This window comes from Calliphora vicina, chromosome 2, assembly GCF_958450345.1.
Source record: "Calliphora vicina chromosome 2, idCalVici1.1, whole genome shotgun sequence".
Taxonomy (NCBI): domain Eukaryota; kingdom Metazoa; phylum Arthropoda; class Insecta; order Diptera; family Calliphoridae; genus Calliphora; species Calliphora vicina.
Genome location: NC_088781.1, coordinates 129,170,158 through 129,197,132, shown reverse-complemented (window position 1 = coordinate 129,197,132; position 26,975 = coordinate 129,170,158). Strand labels below are relative to the sequence as shown.

The following is a 26,975-nucleotide window of genomic DNA, read 5'->3' as shown; positions in this document are numbered from 1 at the left end:
TGAAAACGTTGCTATTTATAGTGAAAGTCTACAAAATGTTGCTATTTATAGTGAAAATGCAGCTATTTATAGTGAAAGCCTTCAAAATGTTGCTATTTATAGTGAAAGTCTTCAAAAGTTTGCTATTTATAGTGAAAATGTAGCTATTTATAGTGAAAGTCTTCAAAATGTTGATATTTATAATGAAAAAGTTGCTATTTATAGTGATAGTCCTCAAAAAGTTGCTATTTATATGGAAAATGTTGCTATTTATAGTGAAAGTCTTCAAAATGTTGCTATTTATAGTGAAAGTCCTCAAAATTTTGCTATTTATAGTAAAAATGTTGCTATTTATAGTGAAAGTCTTCAAAATGTTGCTATTTATACTGAAAATGTTGCTATTTATAGTGAAAGCTTCAAAATATTGCTACTTATAGTGCAAGTCTTCAAAATGTAGCTATTTATACTGAAAACGCTGATATTTATAGTGAAAGTCTTCAAAATGTTGCTATTTATAGTGAAATTGTAGCTATTTATAGTGAAAGTCTTCAAAATGTTGCTATTTATACTGAAAATATTGCTATTTATAGTGCAAGTCTTCAAAATGTTGCTATTTATACTAAAAACGTTGCTATTTATAGTGAAAGTCTACAAAATGTTGCTATTTATAGTGAAAATGTAGCTATTTATAGTGAAAGTCTTCAAAATGTTGCTATTTATATTGAAAGTCTTCAAAATGTTGCTATTTATAGTGAAAATATAGCTATTTATAGTGAAAGTCTTCAAAATGTTGCTATTTATAAAGAAAATTTTGCTATTTATAGTGCAAGTCTTCAAAATGTTGCTATTTATAGTGAAAGTCTTTAAAATGTTGCTATTTATAGTGATAATGTGGATATCTATAGTGTAAGTCATCAAAATGTTGCTATTTATAGTGAAAATGTTGTGAAAGTATTCAAAATGCTGCTATTTACAATGAACGTCTTTAAGATAATGCTATTTGTAGTGAAAATTTCCAGAACTTTGTTATTTGCATTAAATTTTAAAAGTTTCTTTCTACTTCATTGAAGTTCAAAATCATGTATTAATCTTAAAATCTTTTTAATTAAGTTTTTTTTTTATCTGTTACAATTTGATTGTTTTTTAAACAACTTCCTTATGCCCTTACGCAGGCAACATATTTTTGTACATTTCATCCTTACAATATGCTTTGCTTTCCTTTCCTTTTATTTTGTCTGTGTCAGAAAATCCAAAAAACAAGCTAAAGAAACAAAAGACTGTCAAGTATGTTTAATTTTTTATTCCATATTTGTACTTCTGCAAAAGAAAAGTGAACAACAACATGTTGTTCTTAAGAAATCATAAATTTATTTAAAATCATTTTGAACAAAAAAATAAAAAAAATCCCGGAACTCAAACACACATGAATGAATTCAATTGTAAAGCAAGAAGTGAATATATGAATGAGTTGGTATATGAATAATAAAGAAATCTCAAGTAGAGTGAAAATATTAAAATGAAATCCCTGTAATGTATGCTATAAAGTGGTTTTCATTATAAACAGCCAACATTTCGCAATGTCATTGTTGTGTGTTGGATGGAGTTTTAAACATGTACAACAGAAATGAAAATTAAGGCAGAGAATTTGAAAAAAAAGGGTTTAATATTAAGCACTTTTGTATGTTGTTTTTTTTTTGTTCATGTTTAAAATCACGTGTGTTTTGTACTTAAAATGGTAAACAATGCATAACAAAATACTTTTGATTACCTCCTTAAGATATGCTCCAAATGTTTACTTAAGGTGTTGGCAGTTGCTTTCATTTTCTGCTTTACAATGAACGCGATTTTATAATAAATATTCATGATAATGTTAAATTAATTGCAAAAGGAAAGGGGGATATAAAAACTCGAAAAAAATAACAAATATTATACATGCAAACAATAACAAGTGAAGCATACTTTAAGGGTTAAATTAATGAAATTATAAGAAGAATAAGTCAAAAGAAAAACAGGTTTAATAAAAAAATTTTTTGCTATAAAAAAAGTCAAAAAAATTAGTTTTTTTTTACTTTAAATTGGGAGAGAAATCTTATTAAGTTTTCAAATATTTGCATACTTAAGGGATGTTTGATTTAAGTTACAAAAAAAACTTCCTAATACAATTTAATAAACAAATTTATCAGCAGTGGTCAAGTGTTTATGTAAAAATTAGCTAAATACAACAAAACAGCTCGTGTTAGATAAAGAAATCCAGATTGAATTTCAATCGACTGAAAAGGGTAAGTCTTTAGCAAGATGCTGCTTAAGAAAAAACCTTGTTTATTTCGACTTTGTCCCAAATGCAAAAGAAAAAACTGCTTAAGTCAACAAAAATTATTGCCTAGTTTTAGGCTGAAAAGGGTTTTACCCTAAATAAATAAACTTAAGATAAAAACAAAAGATTTTCGAAGGCTAAACATTGGAAAGAAAAAATTATAAAATTTTAGATGAGCAAAGTTCACTTCAAGAATTTAACTTACACTGTGTATAATTTTTGGAGTCATGGAAATATAACCATATACGGACACCACTACGTGATAAAATACCAAAAAAAAAATACCCGTGTCTCCCAGTTTTGCCCAAAGTCATGCACTTTTTTCATGGGACCCCAAAGATTTGGGGGCTCGGTGTCATTTTTGCAAAAAACTGATTATTTTCTCAGGCTCATATTGTGCAAACAGTTCGGAATTTTTATTTAGTCTCTGAGGAAAAGTTGTAGCCTGAAGACATTGCTATTTATAGTGCAAGTCTTCAAAATGTTGCTATTGAAACAAGTGAAAGTCTTCAAAATTCTGCAATTTATATTGAAAATTATGCTATTTATAGTGAAAATCTTCAAAATGTTGCTATTTATAGTGAACGTCTTCAAAATGCTGATATTTATACTGAAAATGTTGCTTTTATAGTGAAAGTCTTCAAAATATTGCTATTTATACTGAAAATGTTGCTATTTGTAGTGAAAGTCTTCATAATGTCTTCATACGTGATAAAAGACCAAAAAAAAAGACCTGCGTCTCCCAGTTTTGCCCAAAGTCATGCACTTTTTTATGGACCCCCAAAGATTTGGGGCTAAAATTTTTTATAAATAGCAAAATTGTTAAATTTTACTATAAATAGCCAAATGTTAAAAATTTTACTATAAATAGCAAAATTGTTAAATTTTACTATAAATAGCAAAATTGTTAAATTTTACTATAAATAGCAAAATTGTTAAATTTTACTATAAGTAGAAAAATTGTAAAATTTTACTAAAAATAGCAAAATTGTTAAATTTTACTATAAATAGAAAAATTTTAAAAATTTATTATAAATAGCAAAGTTGTAAAATTTTACTATAAATAGCATAGTAAAATTTATAAATAACAAAATAGTAAAATTTTACTAAAAATAGAAAAATTGTAAAATTTTGCTATAAATAGCAAAATTGTAAAAATTTTACTGTAAATAGCAAAATTCTAAGATTTTATTATAAATAGCAAAATTGTTAAATGTTACTATAAATAGCAAAATGTTAAAAATGTTACTATAAATAGCAAAATTGCGAAAATTTTACTATAAATAGCAAAATTGTGAAAACTTTACTATAAATAGCAAATTTATTATAATTTTACTATAAATAGCAAAATTGTAAAATTTTACTATAAATAGCAAAATATTAAAATTTTACTAAAATAGCTAAATGTTAAAAATTTTACTATAAATAGCAAAATTGTGAAAATTTTACTATAAATAGCAAAATCTTAAAAATGTTACATATATAGCAAATTTATGAGAATTTTACTATAAATAGCAAAATTGTTAAATTTTAAAACAAATAGCAAATTGTTAAAAATTTTACTATATATAGCAAAATTCTAAAAATTTATTATAAATAGCAAAATTGTTAAATTTTACTATAAATAGAAAAATTTTAAAAATTTATTATAAATAGCTAAATTGTAAAATTTTACTATAAATAACAAAATAGTAAAATTTTACTAAAAATAGAAAAATTTTAAAATTTTGCTATAAATAGTAAAATTGTAAAAATTTTACTGGAAATAGCAAAATTGTAAAAATTTTACTATAAATAACAAAATTGTGAAAATTTTACTTTAAATAGCAAAATTCTAAGATTTTATTATAAATAGCAAAATTGTTAACTTTTACTATAAATAGCAAAATGTTAAAAATTTTACTATAAATAGCAAAATTGTGAATATTTTACTATAAATAGCAAAATTGTGAAAATTTCACTATAAATAGCAAAATTGTGAAAATTTTACTATAAATAGCAAAATCTTAAAAATGTTACATAAATAGCAAATTTATGAGAATTTTACTATAAATAGCAAAATTGTTAATATTTACTGTAAATAGCTAATTGTTAAAAATTTTACTATATATAGTAAAATTGTGAAAATTTTACTTTAAATAGCAAAATTCTAAGATTTTATTATAAATAGCAAAATTGTTAAATTTTACTATAAATAGCAAAATTGTGAACATTTTACTATAAATAGCAAAATCTTAAAAATGTTACATATATAGCAAATTTATGAGAATTTTACTATGAATAGCAAAATTGTTAAATTTAACTTTAAATAGCAAATTGTTAAAAATTTTACTATAAATAGAAAAATTCTAAAAATTTATTATAAATAGCAAAATGTTAAAAATTTTACTATAAATAGCAAAATATTAAAATTTTACTAAAATAGCTATAAATAGCAAAATTTCACTATAAATTGTAATATTTTAATATAAATAGCTAAATTCTAAAATTTTACTATAAATAGCTCAATAAAATCATAAAAATGTTTCCACTTTCTACTAAAGTTCCCTTTTTTTTCTTCTTTTTTACCTGTTTTTGTGCTCTTTTTTTACCCCTTTTTCTCTCCTACAAGCATATAAACCTCCTGTCATTTTCAGCATGAATTGTATGTAATTAACATTTTCAGCATTGTAAAATATAGAATAGCACAAAACACTCGGCAAATAATCATGGTGTTTTAACAAGCAGCAATCTGATAACACTCACATGACTCTTGCAATTGAAGAGGGGACAAATGAAAAAAAAACAGAGCAAAAGTACGCTAAAAAAAAACTCATACAAAGCAAGTCATACACAGCGGGCTTAACCACAAGTACTTTTTATACAAACTCCCATACTCCATAAGGCCTCAAACCTTAAATTCTTAAAGGATTTTTGTTTTATCTACTATATTATATAACGTTTTGTCTGTCTGTCTCTCTCCGAGTAGTACTCAACGTTTAAATGACATAATTGACTGTGTATGGCCTTAAGTTTTGCAAACAGCCTCAAACATGTTGATTTATATTTAGGAAAAGGGAAAGACAATTGTCTTTATATAACTCTCTCTCTCTTACATTGTCTTATGTTTATTATTGCGTAAAGTCAAAGTATGATTATAATACAATATGTCATCAAAAAAAAAACACTCAACAACTTTGTGTTTGAGTTTTCAGGCTGTGACCCCTTAAAATATACTTTTGTTGCTGTGGCTTTATTTTAAAGTTGCTGTAAACCAAGCAGTATGTATTTAAATTTAATGGCTTTTAATTTTGGGTTGTTAAAAACAACTTTGATTTCTAGCAGACACCAGCAACCAACGAACCAACAAATCAAAAATGTAAATTATTTGTGGCATAGCCTAAAAATATACTTTGCTTTCATGTATTTCCAAACATTACTGGTGTTTTAATTAGTGACATTAACATGAATTGTAGAAAGTTTTAAATTAAACCATAAATTCAAATGGTTGGGTTTTTGATTAGAAGATTTTATGTGAAAGCCTTAAAATAGGCAATGGTTTTTAGGTGGTGTGTAATGTTAATTGAAAGAAGAGTTGTTATGAGGAAAACTTTTTATTATTAATTAAATTTTAAGGATATAACTATAATTTGTATGACATTTCCTAAAGTTATGAAATAAGTAAAGATTTTTAAATATAATTACATAAAATTGTTAATCAAATGTTTAAAATTTGTGTAATTTTAATGCTATTGCCTACCTTAAGGAGCAAACTAAACAAGAAAATTATTGCAGCAGGCAATAACTAACAAACTTCAGCACATAGACTAAAAGAAAATAAATCAGGCTGTAAACGAAAACCTTAAGGAATTAATGGCTCAAGAGCAACCAATAAATATACAAATTCTGTAGCATATTTTAAGGCCATTAAAACATATTTGAACGAAATAAAATTTTAACATTTTTTCAGAGTTTAATTCCTCATTTTTTTAATACCAACAATTGAACAAACTCCTTTAGCAGTAGAACAAACATTAAGCCTATTTTGCAGCCGTAATACTTGTACAAAAATGTTAAGTTTACCATAAATAATAAAATACAAAAATGCAAAGCATACTTTTAGTAGTAGAAGTATCATTTTAACCATAGAAACAAACAGATATAAAAAAACAAGAGGAAATATTTTCCACTCTTCTAGTTGTACACTCATATAACCAACAACAACAATCCTATTAGGAAACAATGAATATTGAATGAATAAATGCATAACAAATGTTGAAATGGAATAAAAAAGACTTTATGGCGCCGCCATACAACAGGACAAAAATGGAACAAAAAAATATAAATAGAAACCTCTTTGCAGACAACAAATGGTTTTTAAAACACAAATAAATAGAAAACTATAAAGAATTTAAATAAATTGAAGCTACAGCTAGGAAGAAACAAAGACAAATGCATAACTTTAACAGATAAAACAGCAAAACGACACTGTAATGGAAACTTTAAATAGCCAAACGAATGGCTAGGCTAGCACTGACTGCACACTGTACTGTAAAATTTAAACGGAAACGGAAGTTCATATAGAAAATTATATGAAAACACATTCAACGACTACAACAAACAATAGAGAAACGAATAATGTCCAGTAAGAGAGGAAGTAGAGAGAGAATCATTTATACTTTAAAGGAGAGGCAATAGGGAGGGGGTGATGGCAGGTATAATTGCAAACTACACATTTATTGTGTGAATGTGTGTTTGTATTTGTTGGTTTTGTCAATACAATGACAAAATATGAGGACATTACACAGCAAATACACAACACAAACATAGAATGTTGACAATACTAAAGGAGATTTGAAAAGAGCAAGAAATAATTTATAGCAACATTTTCAGTATTTTATTTTTTATAACGAAAATTTTAAAATTTATTTATAGAAAAAGTTTAAAAATGTTGCTATTTGTAGTAAAAATTTAGCTATTTATTTTAAAATTTTACAATTTTTCTATTTATAGTAAACATTACGAAATTCATTGCCTACCTTAAGGAGAAAACTAAATAAGACAAGTAAGAGAGCTATATTCGGCTGTGCCGAATTTTATCCTGTTTTTTTCCTTATATCTCAGCCATTTGTGGACCGATTTTCTCGATATTAAATAGCAACCGAGCCGGAATTTCGGAGATATTGATGTATCATTCGTGTATGTAAGTTATTTGGGGGCTTGAGAAAGTTGATTTCAACACACAGACGGACAGACGGACATGGCTATATCGACTCCGCTATCTATAACGATTCGGAATATATATACTTTGTGGGGTCGCAAATGAAAAATGTAGAAATTACAAACGGAATGACAAACTTATATATACCCTTGCCACTCATGGTGAAGGGTATACAAATTATTGTAAAACTTTCAAAGCGAGACTTACAATAGATGGCGTATCTTTTGAACGTGATTTTTGTTTTTATACCTTTCACCTTCGTGAGAAGGGTATATATAAGTTTGTCATTCCGTTTGTAATTTCTACATTTTTCATTTCCGACCCAATGAAATATATATATTCTGGATCCTTATAGATAGCGGAGTCGATTAAGCCATGTCCGTCTGTCTGTCTGTTGAAATCAATTTTCTGAAGACCCATGATATCTTCGGGATCCAAATCTTCAATAATTCTGTCAGACATGCTATCGAGAAGTTTGCTATTTAAAATCAGCAAAATCGGTCCACAAATGGCTGAGATATGAGGAAAAAACCAGGACAACCTCGATTTTTGACCTATCTTTGACCTGTATCTGGATTACTAAGTCATTAATATAGACAATATGGATATCTAATGATAGATATTTCAAAGACCTTTGAAAAAAAAATTTTAAATTTAAAAAAAATTTTAAAATTTAAAATAAAACAATTTTAAAATTTTTTTTTCAAAAAATTAAAAAAACTGAATTTTGTTCACCTAAAAATATTTAAATTTTTTATTTTGAAGTATAATTTGGTGAAGGGTATATAAGATTCGGCACAGCCGAATATAGCTCTCTTACTTGTTAATAATTTATATGTCATTTTGAAGGGTACATATCTGTCATTATAACCTTCAAATTCGTGAGAAGGGTATATATTAGTTTGTCATTCCGTTTGTAATTTCCACAATATAATTGTCCGACCCTATAAAGTATATATATTATGGATCCTTACAGATAGCGGAGGCGATTAAGCCAAGTCCGTCCGTCTGTCTGTATGTCTGTTGAAATCAACTTTCCGAAGTCCCCAAATAACATACATACACGATTCATATCTCTGGCTCGGTTGCTATTTAAAATCGAGAAAATCGGTCCACAAATGACTGAGATATAAGGAAAAAACCAGGACAACCTCGATTTTTGACCTTTATCTGAATTACTAAGTCATTAATATAGACAATATGGATATCTAATGATAGATATATCAAAGACCTATGCAACGACGTGTATGAGACCATAAATAAAAAAAAATTTAAATTTAAAAAAAAAAATTTTGAAATTTAAAAAAAAAATTTTGAAATTTAAAAAAGAATTTTGAAATTTAAAAAAAATTTTGAAAATTTAAAAAAACAATTAGAAATTTTTTTCCAAAAAATTAAAAAAACAACTTTGGAAAGAAACAATAAATTTTGTTTGCCTAAAAATATTTAAGATTTTTATTTTGAAGTATAATTTGGTGAAGGAAAAATGGATCCATTACGATAACCCGAAACGTAAGAGATCATAGGAGAAGGCCGGCCAATCAGACGAATCGACACCAAACTCAAATATCCAAGGCCGAAAAACGTCCACAATATGCGGTCAGACATGAAACCGTAATATTTCACTATAAGAACGCTAGGCCACATGTTGCAATACCTGTTAAAAAGTATTTAGAAAAGTAATTGGCAAGTTTTGCCTCACCCGCTTTATAGTCCAGTCCGTGACCCGTCCGACTACTATCTGTTTCGATCTATGCAGAACGCTTTCTCTTGGATACGCTTCACTTCAGAACAAAGTATCCGAAATTGGTTTCATTCGTTCTTGGCCTCAATAGATGAGCAGCACTTATGTCTTCAAAATGCCGCTATTTATAGTGAAGGGATTACAATGTGTCTATTTCTAGTGAAAGTCTGCTAAATGTGAAAAACTTAAAAATTTTGCTATTAAACTTTCAATATAGCCTGCAAAGTGTAAAGTTATTTTTAGGGAAAAAACTTCAAAATGTTTAAAGCGAAAGTTTTAAAAATGTTGCTATTTATAGTTAGAGTCTTCAAAATATTACTATTTCTAGTGGTAGTCATCAAAATGTTATTATTTCTAGTGAAAGACCTGTTGCTATTTAAGAGAAAGTTTTCAGAATGTTGCTATTTGTAAAGGAATTTTGTAAAATGTTGCTATTTATAAAAAAATTTCAAAATATTGCTATTTCTAGTGGTAATCATCAAAATGTTGTTATTTCTAGTGAAAGTCATGTTGCTATTTAAAGAGAAAGTCTTCAGAATGTTGCTATTTATAATAAAGTCTTCAAAATATGGCTATTTCCAGTGGTAGTCATCAAATTGTTGTTTTTTCTAGTGAAAGTCATGTTGCTATTTAAAGAGAAAGTTTTCAAAATATAGTTATTTGTAAAGGAAGTTTGTAAAATGTTGCTATTTATAAAAAAATCTTCACAATATTTCTATTTCTAGTGGTAGTCATCAAAATGTTGTTATTTCTAGGGAAAGTCATGTTGCTATTAAAAGAGAAAGTTTTCACAATGTTGCTATTTGTAAAGGAAGTTTGCAAAATGTTGCTATTTATAAAAAAATCTTCACAATATTGCTATTTCTAGTGGTAATCATCAAAATGATGTTATTTCTAGTGAAAGTCATGTTGCTATTTAAAGAGAAAGTTTTCACAATGTTGCTATTTGTAGAGGATGTTTGCAAAATGTTGCTATTTATAAAAAAATATTCAAAAAATTGCTATTTCTAGTGGTAATCATCAAAATGTTTTTATTTCTAGTGAAAGTCATGTTGTTATTTAAAGAGAAAGTCTTCAAAATGTTGCTATTTGTAAAGGAAGTTTGCAAAAAAAATCTTCAAAATATTGCTATTTCTAGTGGTAGTCATCAAAATGTTGTTATTTTGTAGTGAAAGTCATGTTGCTATTTAAAGAGAAAGTCTTCAAAATGTTGCTATTTGTAAAGGATGTTTGCAAAATGTTGCTATTTATAAAAAAATCTTCAAAATATTGCTATTTCTAGTGGTAGTCATCAAAATGTTGTTATTTCTAGGAAAAGTCATGTCGTTATTTAAAGAGAAAGTTTTCAAAATGTTGCTATTTTTAAAGGAAGTTTGAAAAATGTAGCTATTTATAAAAAAATATTCAAAATACTGCTATTTCTAGTGGTAATCATCAAAATTATGTTATTTCTAGTGAAAGTCATGTTGCTATTTAAAGAGAAAGTTTTCACAATGTTGCTATTTGTAGAGAATGTTTGCAAAATGTTGCTATTTATAATAAAATATTCAAAAAATTGCTATTTCTAGTGGTAATCATCAAAATGTTTTTATTTCTAGTGAAAGTCATGTTGTTATTTAAAGAGAAAGTCTTCAAAATGTTGCTATTTGTAAAGGAAGTTTGCAAAATGTTGCTATTTATAAAAAAATCTTCAAAATATTGCTATTTCTAGTGATAGTCATCAAAATTTTGTTATTTCTAGTGAAATTCATGTTGCTATTTAAAGAGAAAGTCTTTAAAATGTTGTTATTTGGAAAGCCTTCAAAGTGTTTGAGTTTTTATTGAAAGTCTTCAAACTGTTGCTATTTATTATGTAATATTGAAATCTGTGTTGCTATTTATAGTGAAAATCATCAAAATGTGGCTATTTGTAGTGATAGTCCTCCATATATTGCTATTTATAGTGAATGCCTTCAAAGAGTTGCAGTTTTAAGTGAAAGTCTCCAAAATGTTGCTATTTTAAGTAAAAGTCTTTAATATGTTGCCATTTGTTGTAAAAACTTCAAAATCGATTCTATTTATAATGAACTTCTTGAAAATATTGCTATTTATAGTGGAAGATTTCACAATATTGCTATTTATAGTGAAAGTCTTTAAGATGTTGCTATTTATGGTGGAAATTTTAAAAATCTTGCTATTTATAGTGAAAATGTAGCTATTTCTCAGAAAAGTCTTTTAAAACATTGCTATTTATAGTGAAATTTCCAATATTTTGCTATTTATAATAAGATTTTCCGGTTTCCTTATTTAATTTACTGCGAATGTTTTAAAACTCTTTGCTGCGGTTAGAAACAAAGAGACAAAGTGTAAATTTACCATATAATAAGCATTATTTGTTTGTTAAATAACTAGCAAATGGATGAAGTACTGCACCAGGGTGGGGGCGCAAGGGCGGCTGGCTGGCTGACAGAGTTACCCAAAGAGACCATAAAATATTGTGTAAAACATTTTTGAAAATTTACACACAGGTTTATTGAAATGGCATGAGGACTGCTGATGACGATGAGCCAACTCATAAACCAGACTCAATGTTTGGTTCTTTGTTGTATTGGCAAATAAATATGAACGACTATTCATTTACTGAATATGTTTTGGTTAAATAGTTGGTCAACATAAAAATAAAACACAGCCATACTTATAATAAAATTTATATAGAAAATGTTGTATTCCCCTTGGTTACAATAGAGAGGGACAGACAGCAAATTTGCGCTAAGTATTTGAAAAAAAAATGGAAGGAAGGAAGGATGACAGGAAGTGGGGTGTATGATTTCAGTATGACAGAGCCAGAGTAACATGGTGTCCATGTTAGAGGTTTTTTTTTGTTTAAACAATTGATATTTATTGAAATGTAAACAGGAGTGAGAACATTACTTTGTATTTTGTCATAGGGACTAGAGTGTGGAAAAGTTTTTGTGTCTGAGGGTAATTTGTAAAATGAATTTGAAAGGATTTTTTTTTTTTTTGCAATAATTGTCGTATATGGCTGCATACAAAAATGGTTTAGAATTGTAGTGGGTAATAAAAAACATTTAAGTTAATAATGACAATTGTAAACAGAGATTTAAAGGGAATCAAAGGTTTAGTAAATTTGTTATTCAATTAAGGAAAACTTACGTATAAAGCAGGACTATATTTAAAGCAGACTTACCTAAAATGAAAAGGAGAAATAAACAAATGAGTTAAAAATCAATAATAATCATAAAATAAAGCACATTTCTTAAGTAACTAGTAAAAAATTACAAAACTTTCAGATTTGTTTAACAATTTTAATATTTTTCTTAAATTTTTATACGATTTGTTTAAATTGTCTGCAGAGCTTTTTTATGGCATTAATTTTTTTCAAATTACCTCATTTTGAGAAAATTTCCCTTTTTAGGGAAATTTTTATTTTTTCACATTTTTCAAATTTCTAAATGACAAATCGTTTAGAAAAATCTTTAAACAATATCACACCTTAAAAAAACTAAAAGTTGACAGATAAAAGCTACAATTTTAACGTTTAAAAAAATATTTTTAAATTTTCAACCAAAATTTGATTTTTTCTTGAAATTTTTAAAAATTTCCAGGAAGTTTAAAAGTTTCCTTGATTTATATATTATTTTATTTCACAATTTATATAAATCTTTAATTTGCTATCAATTTGAAACAAATTACCTCAAGTTGAGAAAATTTCCCTTTTTAGGGAAATTTTTATTTTTCAAGATTTTGAAAAAATGTTAATGCCAAATCATTTAGAAAACATTTTACACAATATCAGTTTAAAAAAAAACACAAAAATTTGATAAATAAATGCATAAATTCCAAGTTTTCAAAAATACTTTTAAATTGTTAGACATAAATTTTGAATTTTTCATGAAATTTAAAAAATTTTGCAGGATATTTAAATTGTTCTTTAAATTGAATATTATTTTATGTCACAGTTTATATAAATCTTTAATTTGCTATCAATTTTAAGCAAATTACCCCAAGTTGAGAAAATTTCCCTTTTTAGGGAAATTTTTATTTTTCTAGATTTTGAAAAATGGTTAATGGCATTTCATTTAAAATCATTTTCTAACAATATTATAACTTAAAAACTACCAACAATTATGAATAATTGCTAAAAAATTCGAACTTTAAAAAAATTTTAATTGTTGAGCTAAAATTTAGATTTTTTCATGAAATTTTAAAAATTTTTAATGAAAATTGCAATTTTCTTTTATATAAATATTATATTATAATAAAATATTATGCATTTTGTTAAATGGAATACAAATTTTCGAAATTACCTCAAGTTGAACAAATTTCCCTTTTTACGGAAATTTTTATTTTTAAAGATTTTGAAAATTTTTTAATGGCAAATTACTCAGAAACAGTTTATAACTAAAATATAACTAAATAACAACAAGTAACTATAAAATATTGCTTTAAGTTTTAGAATTTTTAAAAATTAATCAACATTTTTCTAATTAAATTTCAATTTTTTTATGAAATTTTTAAAATGTTCCCAGAAATTTTTAGTTCTTTTTAAAATAATTAATATTTTATGATAAAGTTTATGTAAATCTTTAAATTGCCATACATATTTTCCAAATTACCCCATTTTGAGAAAATTTCCCTTTCTTGGGAAATTTTTAGTTTTCAAAATGTTTAACAAATTTAATAGCGAATTCATTAAGAATTAATTTTTAACTAAACATCAACTAAAAAAATTTTAATTTCCTTAAATAAAAACCAAAATTTTAAGCTTTAAAAATATTCTTTTAACTTTGTAATACAAATTTGTTACACTCCATATCATCAGCCTTCGCCTGTGAACAATCTCATTTAAATTTACATTACCACATTTCTGTTTTGTTGTTTTTGGCAAAATTGTTAAACATTTATTATGGATTAAACAAAGATTAGGAGGTAGGCGAGCTCATACCAAAAACAATCTCCGTGTTTCGGCAAAACGCCTAAATGTATACTCTTTTTTTAAAATGCTATTATAACGCTTAAATGGCCATACATATGGTGTGTAAAGTATACTACTACACATCTCTAGCAAATAACAAACATAAACCACCCATCTCAAATTCAACCATTCAGTAAACATTGCTGCATTACACTTGCACTTGCTTGCAAGGGGAAGTGGCTGCGACAAACAGCAGCAGCAGTTGCTGCAACAGAAATCTACGACATTAAAAACTTACCTAACCGCTAGTCGTTTGTGGCATTATTTAATGACACTTTAACCGAAAAATCATGGAATATACGTAGTTTGGTTTTATTGAAATCATGTAAGTAAACAGGGGCGTATACAGAAAGATAAGTGTAGTGGAGAAAAGACTATTTGCAAAAAAACAGACACTAAAGTAGTAAACACACTGAAATAGTCAAGACACTTTAAGCAACGCAACATAGATACAAGCGTCCAGAAGAACATAGGCAATAAACTACACTATAGCAAAGACACACAGGTAGACAAGACACTTTAGTACAGCACAGCCACTTAACTTAGACACTGAAGTAGCCAAGACACCAGAGCAAAGACACTGAAGTAGTTCATATAGTCTGTACTTTGGCTAAAATCTGTTAAAATTAACCAATGACACTGAAGTAGTCGAGACATTTTATGACACAGCAGCAAAGACACTTTAAGCACTCAAGTCACTGCAGCAAAGATGCTGTATTACCAAGACACTTTAGTACAGCACAGCCACTTAATTTAGACACTGAAGTAGTCAAGACACTTTAAGCAGCAAAGACTCTGAAGTAGTATAGACACTCAAACATTACTTTTGAATATCATAAACTACGCTACAGCAAAGACACTTTAATACATTCAATTAGCAGAGACACACATTTAAGTAAGTAATTGTATTCTTTAGATCTCCAGAATCCAAAATCGAAACTTCCTTCTTTCACGCCCCTGATTCCTCTACTTTACTTGATTATATTCTGCTCATGCGGAAAACCTACAAGGTACTTAAACTTGTAACGTTAAAAATAGCATAAAAATAAAATTTGTCTGTCTTCGTATTAAAATTTCATTTGGATTTTAAACACAACAACATGGTTGGAATTTAACATAAAACTTTATGGCAAATAATGGTTAACAGCAATATCGAAAACACGTATGTAACACAACACAAATATTTACACCCCACCCCCAAAATAAAGGAAATTTTAACATGCCAGCAGGGTTTTATAAGATAATCACAAAATCCGTTTATATTGTAGCCATCAAATACGATGAAAATATAAAATAATACACACGAAAACGTGAACGAACGCCTGAGCAAAAAGTACAGAGACAATTCAATATGCCAACTAAGTATGCAATGCAATTTTGAGTGGTGATTATATTACATTGCATATGCACAAGGCGTTTGGGGGTTGGGGGAGGAGGATACATTTTCAAGGCTTTTCGTATAGACTGGCTGGTTGGCTGATGATAGCTAGTATATTGCTGTTGTTGGTTTTGTGTTATATCATCCTTTTATTTTATGCATGTAGCTGTAATTTAATGATGACCGTTTGCATACTTTTAGGGGTCAGGTTTTAAAATGAAGAATTTAATTGCATACTTAAATATTAATGTGCAATTTTATAAGTGTATAAATGAAAAATGAAATTGATTCGTTATTGATCTTGGAAAAAAGAGAAATTTTGTAAAGAATAGAAACAGGAATTAAGGTAGAGGAAATATTTAGAAATTGAAATGAACATAAAAAATTTATGTTTCTTAAAATGTTTAGAGAGAAATAAAAACTAAATGAGGTAATAAATTTAAAACTCATGTAATGTTTGAAATACTTAATTAGTTAATAAATCTTTAAATTTTTTGGAAAATTTTAAAAAATTTTGTTTAAGATAGAAAATATTTATTATTTTATTGGTTTTAAAATATAATGGAGTGATTTTCTATAAGTTGTTATTAAAATTTGATAGAAATATTGAAAAACAAAAATTTCCCTAAAAAGGGAAATTTTCTCAACTTGGGAAAATTTTTAAAAAACTGATGCCAATATAAAGTTTATTGGTTTTTATCATTGAAACTAATATTTGTTTAAGAGAAAAATTAATGAATTTTGAAATTTTCTACCTAAATACAAAAATTTGTTAATAAATTTTTAAATTTTTTGAATTTTTTGTTTAAAATAGAAAATTTTTATTTATTTTATTGGTTATAAAATATAATAGAGTGATTTTCTATAAGTTGTTATTAAAATTTGATAGAAATATTGAAAAACAAAAATTTCCCTAAAAAGGGAAATTTTCTCAACTTGGGGTAATTTGTAAAAAAAATATGCCAATATAAAGTTTATTGGTTTTTATCATTGAAACTAATATTTGTTTAAAAAAAATTAATAAATTTTAAAATTTTCTTTACAAATCAAAAAATTTGTTGACAATTTTTAAAATTTTTTGAAAAATTAAAAAAAATTTGTTTAAACTAGATAATATTTATTATATTATTGGTTATAAAATATAATAGAGGGATTTTATATAAATTGTTATTAAAATTTGGTAGAAATATTGAAAAATAAAAATTTCCCCAAAAAGGGAAATTTTCTCAACTTGGGGTAATTTGTAAAAAAATTATGCCAATATAAATTTTATTGGTTTTTATCATTGAAACTAATATTTGTTTAAGAAAAAATTAATAAATTTTAAAATTTATTTGTTTAAGAAAAAATTAATAAATTTTAAAATTTTCTATACAAATTCAAAAATTTGTTAATAAATTTTGAAATTTTTTGAAAATTTTAACAAATATTGTTTAAAATAAAAAATATTTATTATTTTATTGGTTATAAAATGTAATAGAGGGATTTTATATAAATTGTTATTAAAGTTTGGTGGAAATATTGAAAAACAAAAATTTCCCTAAAAAGGAAAATTTTCTCAACTTTTGAAATTCTGCAAAAAATGAATATCAATTTAAAGAGCTGCTATAAATGTAAGGAAAACAGATATTTGTTATTAAAAAAATTTAATATTTAGATAAAAAATGTTGAAAATTTTATCTAAAAAGCGAAAATTTTTCTTTTCTACAAAAGAATGTAATTTTTCATTAATATTCCCATAAGAAAAGGCTATAAATTATATCACAATTTATAGCTTTTATGGTTAAATTTAAAAATTTACATAAATTTATGTTTATTTATTACAATTTTAAGACTTTAAATTCAAACGTAAATACTGCGTAGACTATAAATGTTTTTTCTTGCTATTAAAGTAGACGATTAAAAGAAATAAAAAATTACTTATGGAATTTTATGCTAATAAATTATTAGCTTTGCATAAAATAGCTTAGAAAATATGCAGCCAGGCAAACTAAACACTGTCAAGCTACTAAACAAGTGTTAGAATTCCCATTAGATATCGAGAGAGAGAGAGAGAAAAAGGTGGCAAGAAGTGTGTACACTTATTCTGCAATCTAAAGCACGTTTTAGGTAAATGTTTAAATTAAATTATAGAAAAAAGTACTAAAATCTAATAGCATCAGGCCATTAAATAACAATAATTAAAAATAGAAACCCCACAACGCAAATTATGGGGGCAGATTAGTTTATGAATGATTGTAAAATTATGTCGCTTAAAGCGAGCTAAATAAATAATTATTTAATTTAATTATATGGCGAAAAAACACATACCGTCATTATCAATTGAGTAAAGAAAAAGTTCAATTATATTTTATTTTTACTATAGAATACCCAGTCTCAAAATCATAATAAAATTGACCTTCAACTGATAACGAGGGAGAAAATCATCAGCACTTGAAACAATCAGGGGAGACAAGACAAGATAGGAAATATTTTTACAAAGCCAAAGACTTAGAGGTAATTGAAACGATTAGTCTCAAGCCAGAGCTTAAATAAGAAGGACTATAAAAATAAATTCAAATGTTGGCTTCAAAATTTTATAGTGTATTCGTTATAATATGTGCCATACAAGTGAGTGTTAAATTAGTTTTGAATTAAAAAAATATTGAAAAACTAAAAAAAATAAAAAATATTACAGCTTTCCTTAGCAGGTGTCTTAAGACCCCCTTCCCCTTTGATCACCGATGAAACCAAAGAAGAATTTGAAAAACAAGTTCGCTTGGAAACAGAAGAGTTTCTTAATAATATCTTTAAAAATCAAATTGGTTTCTTCAATAAAGTGAAGACCTCTTTAAATCCAGAGACCCAACGTTATAAAGACATTGAATCATTTGTGCAAAAATTGGAGTTGGTCAAACAGGAGCAAAGTTTGGATAGAAAAGATGAACTTTATTGGGAATCTTTGAGAAAGGTAAGTAAATAAAAATAATAAAAGAGAGCAACTCATTAAACTCCAACTATTTTCAAGATCGATAAATCTTCTTTGTTGCTAAATGAGCCTGAGGAAACCGGCATGGAAGATGATGATTATCAAAAGGTGTTAGAGGAGAATGGCATTAAGGATTTGCTAAAGAATTTCTTGGCCGATGTGGCAGTTTATTTTTGGAAAATGGCCAAACATAGCGGTAAAGTGGTGGAAACCACAGTGGATCGTTTTATTGATAATATGCAAAAAGATAAAGTGGTATTTTAGGTTTAAGAAAAAAATAGAAATATATAATATTAGAGGTAGAATAAACAACTAAAGTTAAAGAAAAAAATTAAAAGAAAACAGTTTAAAAATTTATTTAAAAAGGCAGGGAAAATTCATAAAAAGTTAGACAAAAAATTTTGGAAAAAAAAATATTTTTTTCCAAATTTATTACTTTTTTGTTAAACAAAATCTTTAAAATTGCCATTATAATACATAATTTAGTAACTAAACAACTAAAGGCTTCTTTTGCCATTAAAATTTTTCAAATTACCCCATGTTGAGAAAATTTCCCTTTTTAGGGAAATTTTTATTTTTCAATATTTTTAAAATATTTAATTTTCAAATTGTTATTTAGATAATAACAACAACAATTTGAATAAAAAAAATTTAAAAATTTTTGTAGGAAAAAAAATAAACAAGAAAATATTTTTCAATTGCTCCAAAAAATCAATTTTTTCAATATTTTTATAATTTTAGTTAAACAAATCATTAATTAAAGTTTTGTAAAATCCTATACAGTATCTGGGGAAGTAGAACTTTCTTTTAGCATCAATAATTTTAAAATTACCCCAACTTGAGAAAATTTCCCTTTTTAGGGAAATTTTTATTTTGTAATATTTTTACAATATTTTGCTACCAAACTTCTATTTACATAAAAACAAAGACAATTTAAACGAAAAAAACCTACAAATTTATAGGCAAGTAGACAAAAAAAAAAAAATATTTTTCAAATCCATGAACAAAATTTTTTAAATTTTTTGTTAAACGAAATCTGGAACAAAGTTTCTGTAAAATATAATTCAGTATATAAGGAGTTAGATGACTCATTTGGCATCAACAATTTCGAAATTACCCCAATTTGAGAAAATTTCCCTTTTTAGAGATATTTTTATTTTTCAAAATTTTTACAATATTTTCTAACCAAACTTCTATTTACATGAAAACAAAAAAATCTTAAAATTTATTAGAAAAGTAGACAAAAAATAAATATTTTTAATTTCCAAACATTTTTTCACACTTTTTAATTTTTTGTTAAACGAAATCTTGAATAATGTTTCTATAAAGTATAATTCAGTATCTAGGAAGTTTTATGATTCATTTGCCATCAAAAAATTTTAAATTACCCCAACTTGAGAAAATTTCCCTTTTTAAGGAAATTTTTATTTTTCAATATTTTTACAATATTAAGTTACCAAACTTCTGCTGGCATAATAACAATGACAATTTAAGCGAAAAATCCTTAATTTTATTAGCAAAGTAAACAGAAAAAGAAATATTTTTCAATTCCAAAATTTTTTTTCCAAAATTTTGAATTTTATGTCAAACGAAATCTTGAATAATGTTTCTATAAAGTATAATTCAGTATCTAGGAAGTTTTATGATTCATTTGCCATCAAAAATTTTGAAATAACCCCAACTTGATAAAATTTCCCTTTTTAGGGAAATTTTTTATTTTTCAATATTTTCCCAAAATGTTTGCCAAAATTTAATTTAAAGGCCTTATGAGAACTATTTCAGTTATGAAATTATGACATTTCTAAATAAATATGGCAAGAAATTTATTTTTAAAAGTTTTTGGTCAAAATTTTTGCATTTTTTTAAAACTCTTAAAAGTTTTGTTAAACGAAATCTTGAATAAAGTTTCTATAAAGTATAATTCAGTATCTAGGAAGTTTTATGATTCATTTGCCATCAAAAATTTTGAAATAACCCCAACTTGAGAAAATTTCCCTTTTTAGGGAAATTTTTTATTTTTCAATATTTTCCCAAATTTTTTGGTAAAATTGAATTTAAAGGCCTTGTGAGAACTATTTCAATTAAGAAATTATGACATTTCTAAATAAATATGGCAAGAAATTTATTTTTTTAAAGTTTTTGGTCAAAATTTTTGCATTTTTTTAAAACTCTTAAAAGTTTGTTTCACCAAAATACTAAATTATACATAAGTTATATATGAGTTGTATTGTAGATCTGTAAACTTTAATTTGGCATGAACAATTTAGATATTACCTCAACTTGAGAAAATTTCCCTTTTTAGGGAAATTTTTCTTTTTCAATATTTTGGCTAATTTTTTGCCCAAATTGAATTAAAAAGCCTAAAGATAACTATTTCATTTAAGAAATCATGATATTTCCAAATAAATATGGCCAGAAATTTACTTTTTAAAATTTTTTGTTCAAAATTTACGAATTTTTTTAAAACTTTAAAAATATTGTTTCAGCTAAATACAATATTTTACATAAATTATATATAAGTTGTATTGTAGATCTCTGAACTTTAATTTGGCATGAAAAATATTGATATTACCTCAACTTGAGAAAATTTCCCTTTTTAGGGAAATTTTTCTTTTTCAATATTTTTTCTCAAAAAGAATATCTAAGCCTTAATAAAACTATTTCAATTAAAAAATCGGGCATTTGTATATAAAAAGGACAAACATTTTACATTTTTTAAAAATTTTGTTAAAAATTGTCGAATTTTTTTAAATTTTTAAAAATTTCTTAAGTCAAAATACTGAAATCTGGCTAAATCATATACGAATAATTTTATAGGTCCGTAATCTTTCTTTTGCCATTAAAAGTTTTCAAATTACCCCAACATGAGAAAATTTCCCTTTTTAGGGAAATTTTTATTTTTTTAATATTTTGGTAATATTTTTGCTCAAAACTAATTTTTAATCATTAATAAAACTATTTCAATTTAAAAATCGTGAATTTTTATAAAAAAAGCCGAATATTTAAAATTTTTCAAAATTTTTGTTAAACATTTTCGATTTTTTTAAAAATTTGTTAAATCAAAATACAAAAATTTTGCTAAATCATATATGCATAATGTTATAGGCCTTTAATCTTTCATTTGCCATTAAAAGTTTTCAAATTACCCCAACTTGAGAAAATTTCCCTTTTAAGGGAAATTTTTATTTTTCAAAATTTTAGCAAAATTTATCATAAATTTTAAATTTAAAGTCTTTATAAATTATTTAAAGCATTTAAATATACAATATTCAAATAAAAAGCAACAATTTCAATATGATTGCTATATTAAATCACTGAAACCCTCTAAAATATCCCTAAAAAATATAAAAAAGTTTTATGGTTTAAAAAAAAAAATATTAAAAAACATTTCTATGGTTTACAATGTTTTACAACCTCTATATAGCAAAAAATAAGTTTCTATTCATTTCATCATGTATCATCCACTATCCCTTCTTTTAATAGCTTGTCCATTTTATGGCCCTTTTAACAAATTTACATGTAGTAAACTATTCAAAAAACTAACAAAACATCTACTTTTATTAAACCAAACAAAAAAAAAAAAACAATATTTTTATGGTTTTCACTAAATACTGACAGCATGAATGAAAACTTCAGGCACTAAAGCCAAAGAGAGCAGGGTGGGGAGAAAAGAGAGCAGACTGTTTCAAACATTTCAATAGAAATGAAAAGAGAAAACAAAAACTCAACCACCTTAGAGTGCATTATTTTGTGTAATATTTTTTACAACTTTATGTTTTCTGATATAAAATATTTATTTTGTATTTTATTGTGGCAGAGTTTGAGGTCAAAAGCTGTTTGTGTTGTTTTATTTTATTGAAACTCCTGCTGCTGCCGTGTAGCAATTAATATAATTGAAAATGAATATTTATTTATTTATCCACATTTACAGCTTTAGAGCTGGAATTAAATATATAAATCTACAAAAATCAATTGATAATTGAACATACAGGTTTTTGCTGGCCAACAAATTAAACAAAAAATTCACAAATAATCCAAAAAGTTAAAAAAATAATATTTAAATGGGATTTTCATAAAGGACTTAAGAGTATTAATTTATATTGTAAATTTAATTTAGTGGAAAAAAATACAAACAAATATAAATGTGGTCAATTGAAAATGATAATTAATAATTGGAAACAGCGAAAAAAAAGAGTAATATATAAAAATAAATAAACAAATGACTGCAACAATGTGATTTTAATTAAGGTAGCAAAATTTGCACAAACTTTTCTATAAAAAAAAAAATATTATCAAAGGCGACATACAAATTTCCTACAAAAAATAAAATTTTCTAAAGAAAATCTATGTTAAGGCCGGCCTCAACAAAATTTTCTAAAGAAAATCTATGTTAAGGCCGGCCTCAACAAAATTTTCTAAAGAAAATCTATGTTAAGGCCGGCCTCAACAAAATTTTCTAAAGAAAATCTATGTTAAGGCCGGCCTCAACAAAATTTTCTAAAGAAAATCTATGTTAAGGCCGGCCTCAACAAAATTTTCTAAAGAAAATCTATGTTAAGGCCGGCCTCAACAAAATTTTCTAAAGAAAATCTATATTAAGGCCGGCCTCAACAAAATTTTCTAAAGAAAATCTATGTAAGGCCGGCCTCAACAAAATTTTCTAAAGAAAATCTATGTTAAGGCCGGCCTCAACAAAATTTTCTAAAGAAAATCTATGTTAAGGCCGGCCTTAACAAAATTTTCTAAAGAAAATCTATGTTAAGGCCGGCCTTAACAAAATTTTCTAAAGAAAATCTATGTTAAGGCCGGCCTTAACAAAATTTTCTAAAGAAAATCTATATTAAGGCCGGCCTTAACAAAATTTTCTAAAGAAAATCTATATTAAGGCCGGCCTTAACAAAATTTTCTAAAGAAAATCTATATTAAGGCCGGCCTTAACAAAATTTTCTAAAGAAAATCTATATTAAGGCCGGCCTTAACAAAATTTTCTAAAGAAAATCTATATTAAGGCCGGCCTTAACAAAATTTTCTAAAGAAAATCTATATTAAGGCCGGCCTTAACAAAATTTTCTAAAGAAAATCTATATTAAGGCCGGCCTTAACAAAATTTTCTAAAGAAAATCTATATTAAGGCCGGCCTTAACAAAATTTTCTAAAGAAAATCTATATTAAGGCCGGCCTTAACAAAATTTTCTAAAGAAAATCTATATTAAGGCCGGCCTTAACAAAATTTTCTAAAGAAAATCTATATTAAGGCCGGCCTTAACAAAATTTTCTAAAGAAAATCTATATTAAGGCCGGCCTTAACAAAATTTTCTAAAGAAAATCTATATTAAGGCCGGCCTTAACAAAATTTTCTAAAGAAAATCTATGTTAAGGCCGGCCTCAACAAAATTTCCTAAAGAAAATCTATGTTAAGGCCGGGCTCAACAAAATTTCCTAAAGAAAATCTATGTTAAGGCCGGCCTCAACAAAATTTCCTAAAGAAAATCTATGTTAAGGCCGGGCTCAACAAAATTTTCTAAAGAAAATCTATGTTATGGCCGGCCTCAACAAGATTTTCTACTGAAAATTTATACTTTTCTTAAATTTCCCTTAAAGCATGCTTCACATTTTTTAGCTTTTTAACATATTATCTAATGTAATAATCCTCCCTGCCTTTTGTTAACTTTTATGTGTGTGTATAAATATAAAATTTTATTTCAATTTTAAATCTTAATATTCAAAATCATTTCTTAATATTGTTCATCAGCCAGCCAGTCAGTCAGTCATCCAGACCGTCAGAGAAGAAAACTTGCAACTCCTCAGGCTGTGAATGTGTTGGTTATGTTGTTGCCAAGACTTTACTTTCTCTTAAGGCAATATAAGATTTTTATGAATTTTTTTCTACAAAACTTATAAAATTCATATAGAAAAACATATGTAGGTTTCATTTGACTTATGTACATGTAGATCCTTAAGGTCTTAAGAGGATTTGCCATGGCAAAAAACTCCCTATATGGAGTAGAAAACGGCGGTAGTTTTTATATAAACAGAGAAATATGCTTTCGTTTTTTCCCATTCATTTTTATGAGTATGTTAAAACCTTAAGGTTATGCTGGGAAAAAAATGCTGAAATGATTTGAAGAAAAGTTTCTTAGAAATGTTGTGAACAAGGAAGAAGGTATGAGTTAAGCTATGCAAGAAGTCTATCAAAAATATATTAATGTTTTTTGAAATAATAATAAAAAAAACATACTAAAAGAATAAATTTATAAAGTTCCTAAAAGTATGCTTAATTTTTGAAGAACATTTAGAAGAGAAATAAAGTAAAGACTAAAAAACATATAGCTAATGAAAATTTCATTAAATATAAATGATTAACAAACTTAAATCAGTAATGTAATATTTATAAAGCATACTTTTAGGGATTTTAAAGCTACCTATTTTATTAAAGAATTATTAAAACCAACTTATTAAATTTAAGACTTTTGCTAAATAAAATCAAAATTTAAAATCTTTACATCATTCCTTTGTGTGATTTTTACATTACCAAACTTTTTAAAAATTTCCTTTACAGCTCCCCAAAGTATGCTGCAAAATATATTTTTTCACTTTGCCTAACACATCACTAATCTTTGTATTATTAAAACCATAAATTACTTTAGTTTACTTAAAGTAAAGACTACCATTTTGAAATCTTATAAATTTTCATTTGAAAGTTTTCATTTTCCAAATTTATTATTCTCAAATATTTTAGCCCTTAGTTTATGGGATTCAATCAAGTTTAAAATTTTGTTTTTTTTCATATGTTGTCGTAGACATTGGGAAAATCCCCCAGATGACAATAATTTAAATATAAACAAGAATTGTAGGATATATTTAAAATGTATGAGAGAGTACGTGTTATGCAAATCCTTAAGGATGTTGGGATCATTGAACACAATGAAAAACACAGGTAAAAGGTTTTGAATAGAAAAAATATTTATTTTTTTTTAAATAAAAAGAAAATACCCTACATAAGAAAACTTTAATAAAGTAATTGACGTCGACAAAAGACGTCAACAAGATTTTCTAAAGAAAATCTATGTTAAGGCCGGCCTCAACAAGATTTTCTAAAGAAAATCTGTGTTAACGCCGGCATTAACAAAATTTTCTAAAGAAAATCTGTGTTAACGCCGGCATTAACAAAATTTTCTAAAGAAAATCTGTGTTAACGCCGGTATTAACAAAATTTTCTAAAGAAAATCTGTGTTAACGCCGGCATTAACAAAATTTTCTAAAGAAAATCTGTGTTAACGCCGGCATTAACAAAATTTTCTAAAGAGAATCTATGTTAAGGCCGGCATTAACAAAATTTTCTAAAGAGAATCTATGTTAAGGCCGGCCTCAACAAAATTTTCTAAAGAGAATCTATGTTAAGGCCGGCCTCAACAAAATTTTCTAAAGAGAATCTATGTTAAGGCCGGCCTCAACAAAATTTTCTAAAGAGGATCTATGTTAAGGCCGGCCTCAACAAAATTTTCTAAAGAGGATCTATGTTAAGGCCGGCCTCAACAAAATTTTCTAAAGAGGATCTATGTTAAGGCCGGCCTCAACAAAATTTTCTAAAGAAAATCTATGTTAAGGCCGGCCTCAACAAAATTTTCTAAAGAAAATCTATGTTAAGGCCGGCCTTAACAAAATTTTCTAAAGAAAATCTATGTTAAGGCCGGCCTTAACAAAATTTTCTAAAGAAAATCTATGTTAAGGCCGGCCTTAACAAAATTTTCTAAAGAAAATCTATGTTAAGGCCGGCCTTAACAAAATTTTCTAAAGAAAATCTATGTTAAGGCCGGCCTTAACAAAATTTTCTAAAGAAAATCTATGTTAAGGCCGGCCTTAACAAAATTTTCTAAAGAAAATCTATGTTAAGGCCGGCCTTAACAAAATTTTCTAAAGAAAATCTATGTTAAGGCCGGCCTTAACAAAATTTTCTAAAGAAAATCTATGTTAAGGCCGGCCTTAACAAAATTTTCTAAAGAAAATCTATGTTAAGGCCGGCCTTAACAAAATTTTCTAAAGAAAATCTATGTTAAGGCCGGCCTTAACAAAATTTTCTAAAGAAAATCTATGTTAAGGCCGGCCTTAACAAAATTTTCTAAAGAAAATCTATGTTAAGGCCGGCCTTAACAAAATTTTCTAAAGAAAATCTATGTTAAGGCCGGCCTTAACAAAATTTTCTAAAGAAAATCTATGTTAAGGCCGGCCTTAACAAAATTTTCTAAAGAAAATCTATGTTAAGGCCGGCCTTAACAAAATTTTCTAAAGAAAATCTATGTTAAGGCCGGCCTTAACAAAATTTTCTAAAGAAAATCTATGTTAAGGCCGGCCTTAACAAAATTTTCTAAAGAAAATCTATGTTAAGGCCGGCCTTAACAAAATTTTCTAAAGAAAAT

The 26,975-nt window shown here is 26.2% G+C and overlaps 2 protein-coding genes across 2 annotated transcripts in view; one reads left to right on the top strand and one right to left on the bottom strand.

Moving 5' to 3' along the window:
• The window catches only part of CenG1A (Centaurin-gamma-1A), a 357,592-nt gene that overhangs the window by 260,703 nt on the left and 69,914 nt on the right, over positions 1-26,975 (bottom strand). The window lies entirely within an intron of this gene.
• Positions 18,068-18,900, top strand: LOC135951097 (uncharacterized). Its single transcript, XM_065500679.1, has 3 exons — positions 18,068-18,200; positions 18,268-18,540; positions 18,598-18,900. The coding sequence occupies exons 1-3, from the start codon at positions 18,150-18,152 to the stop codon at positions 18,820-18,822; spliced, it is 549 nt and encodes a 182-aa protein (XP_065356751.1). The 5' UTR covers positions 18,068-18,149; the 3' UTR covers positions 18,823-18,900.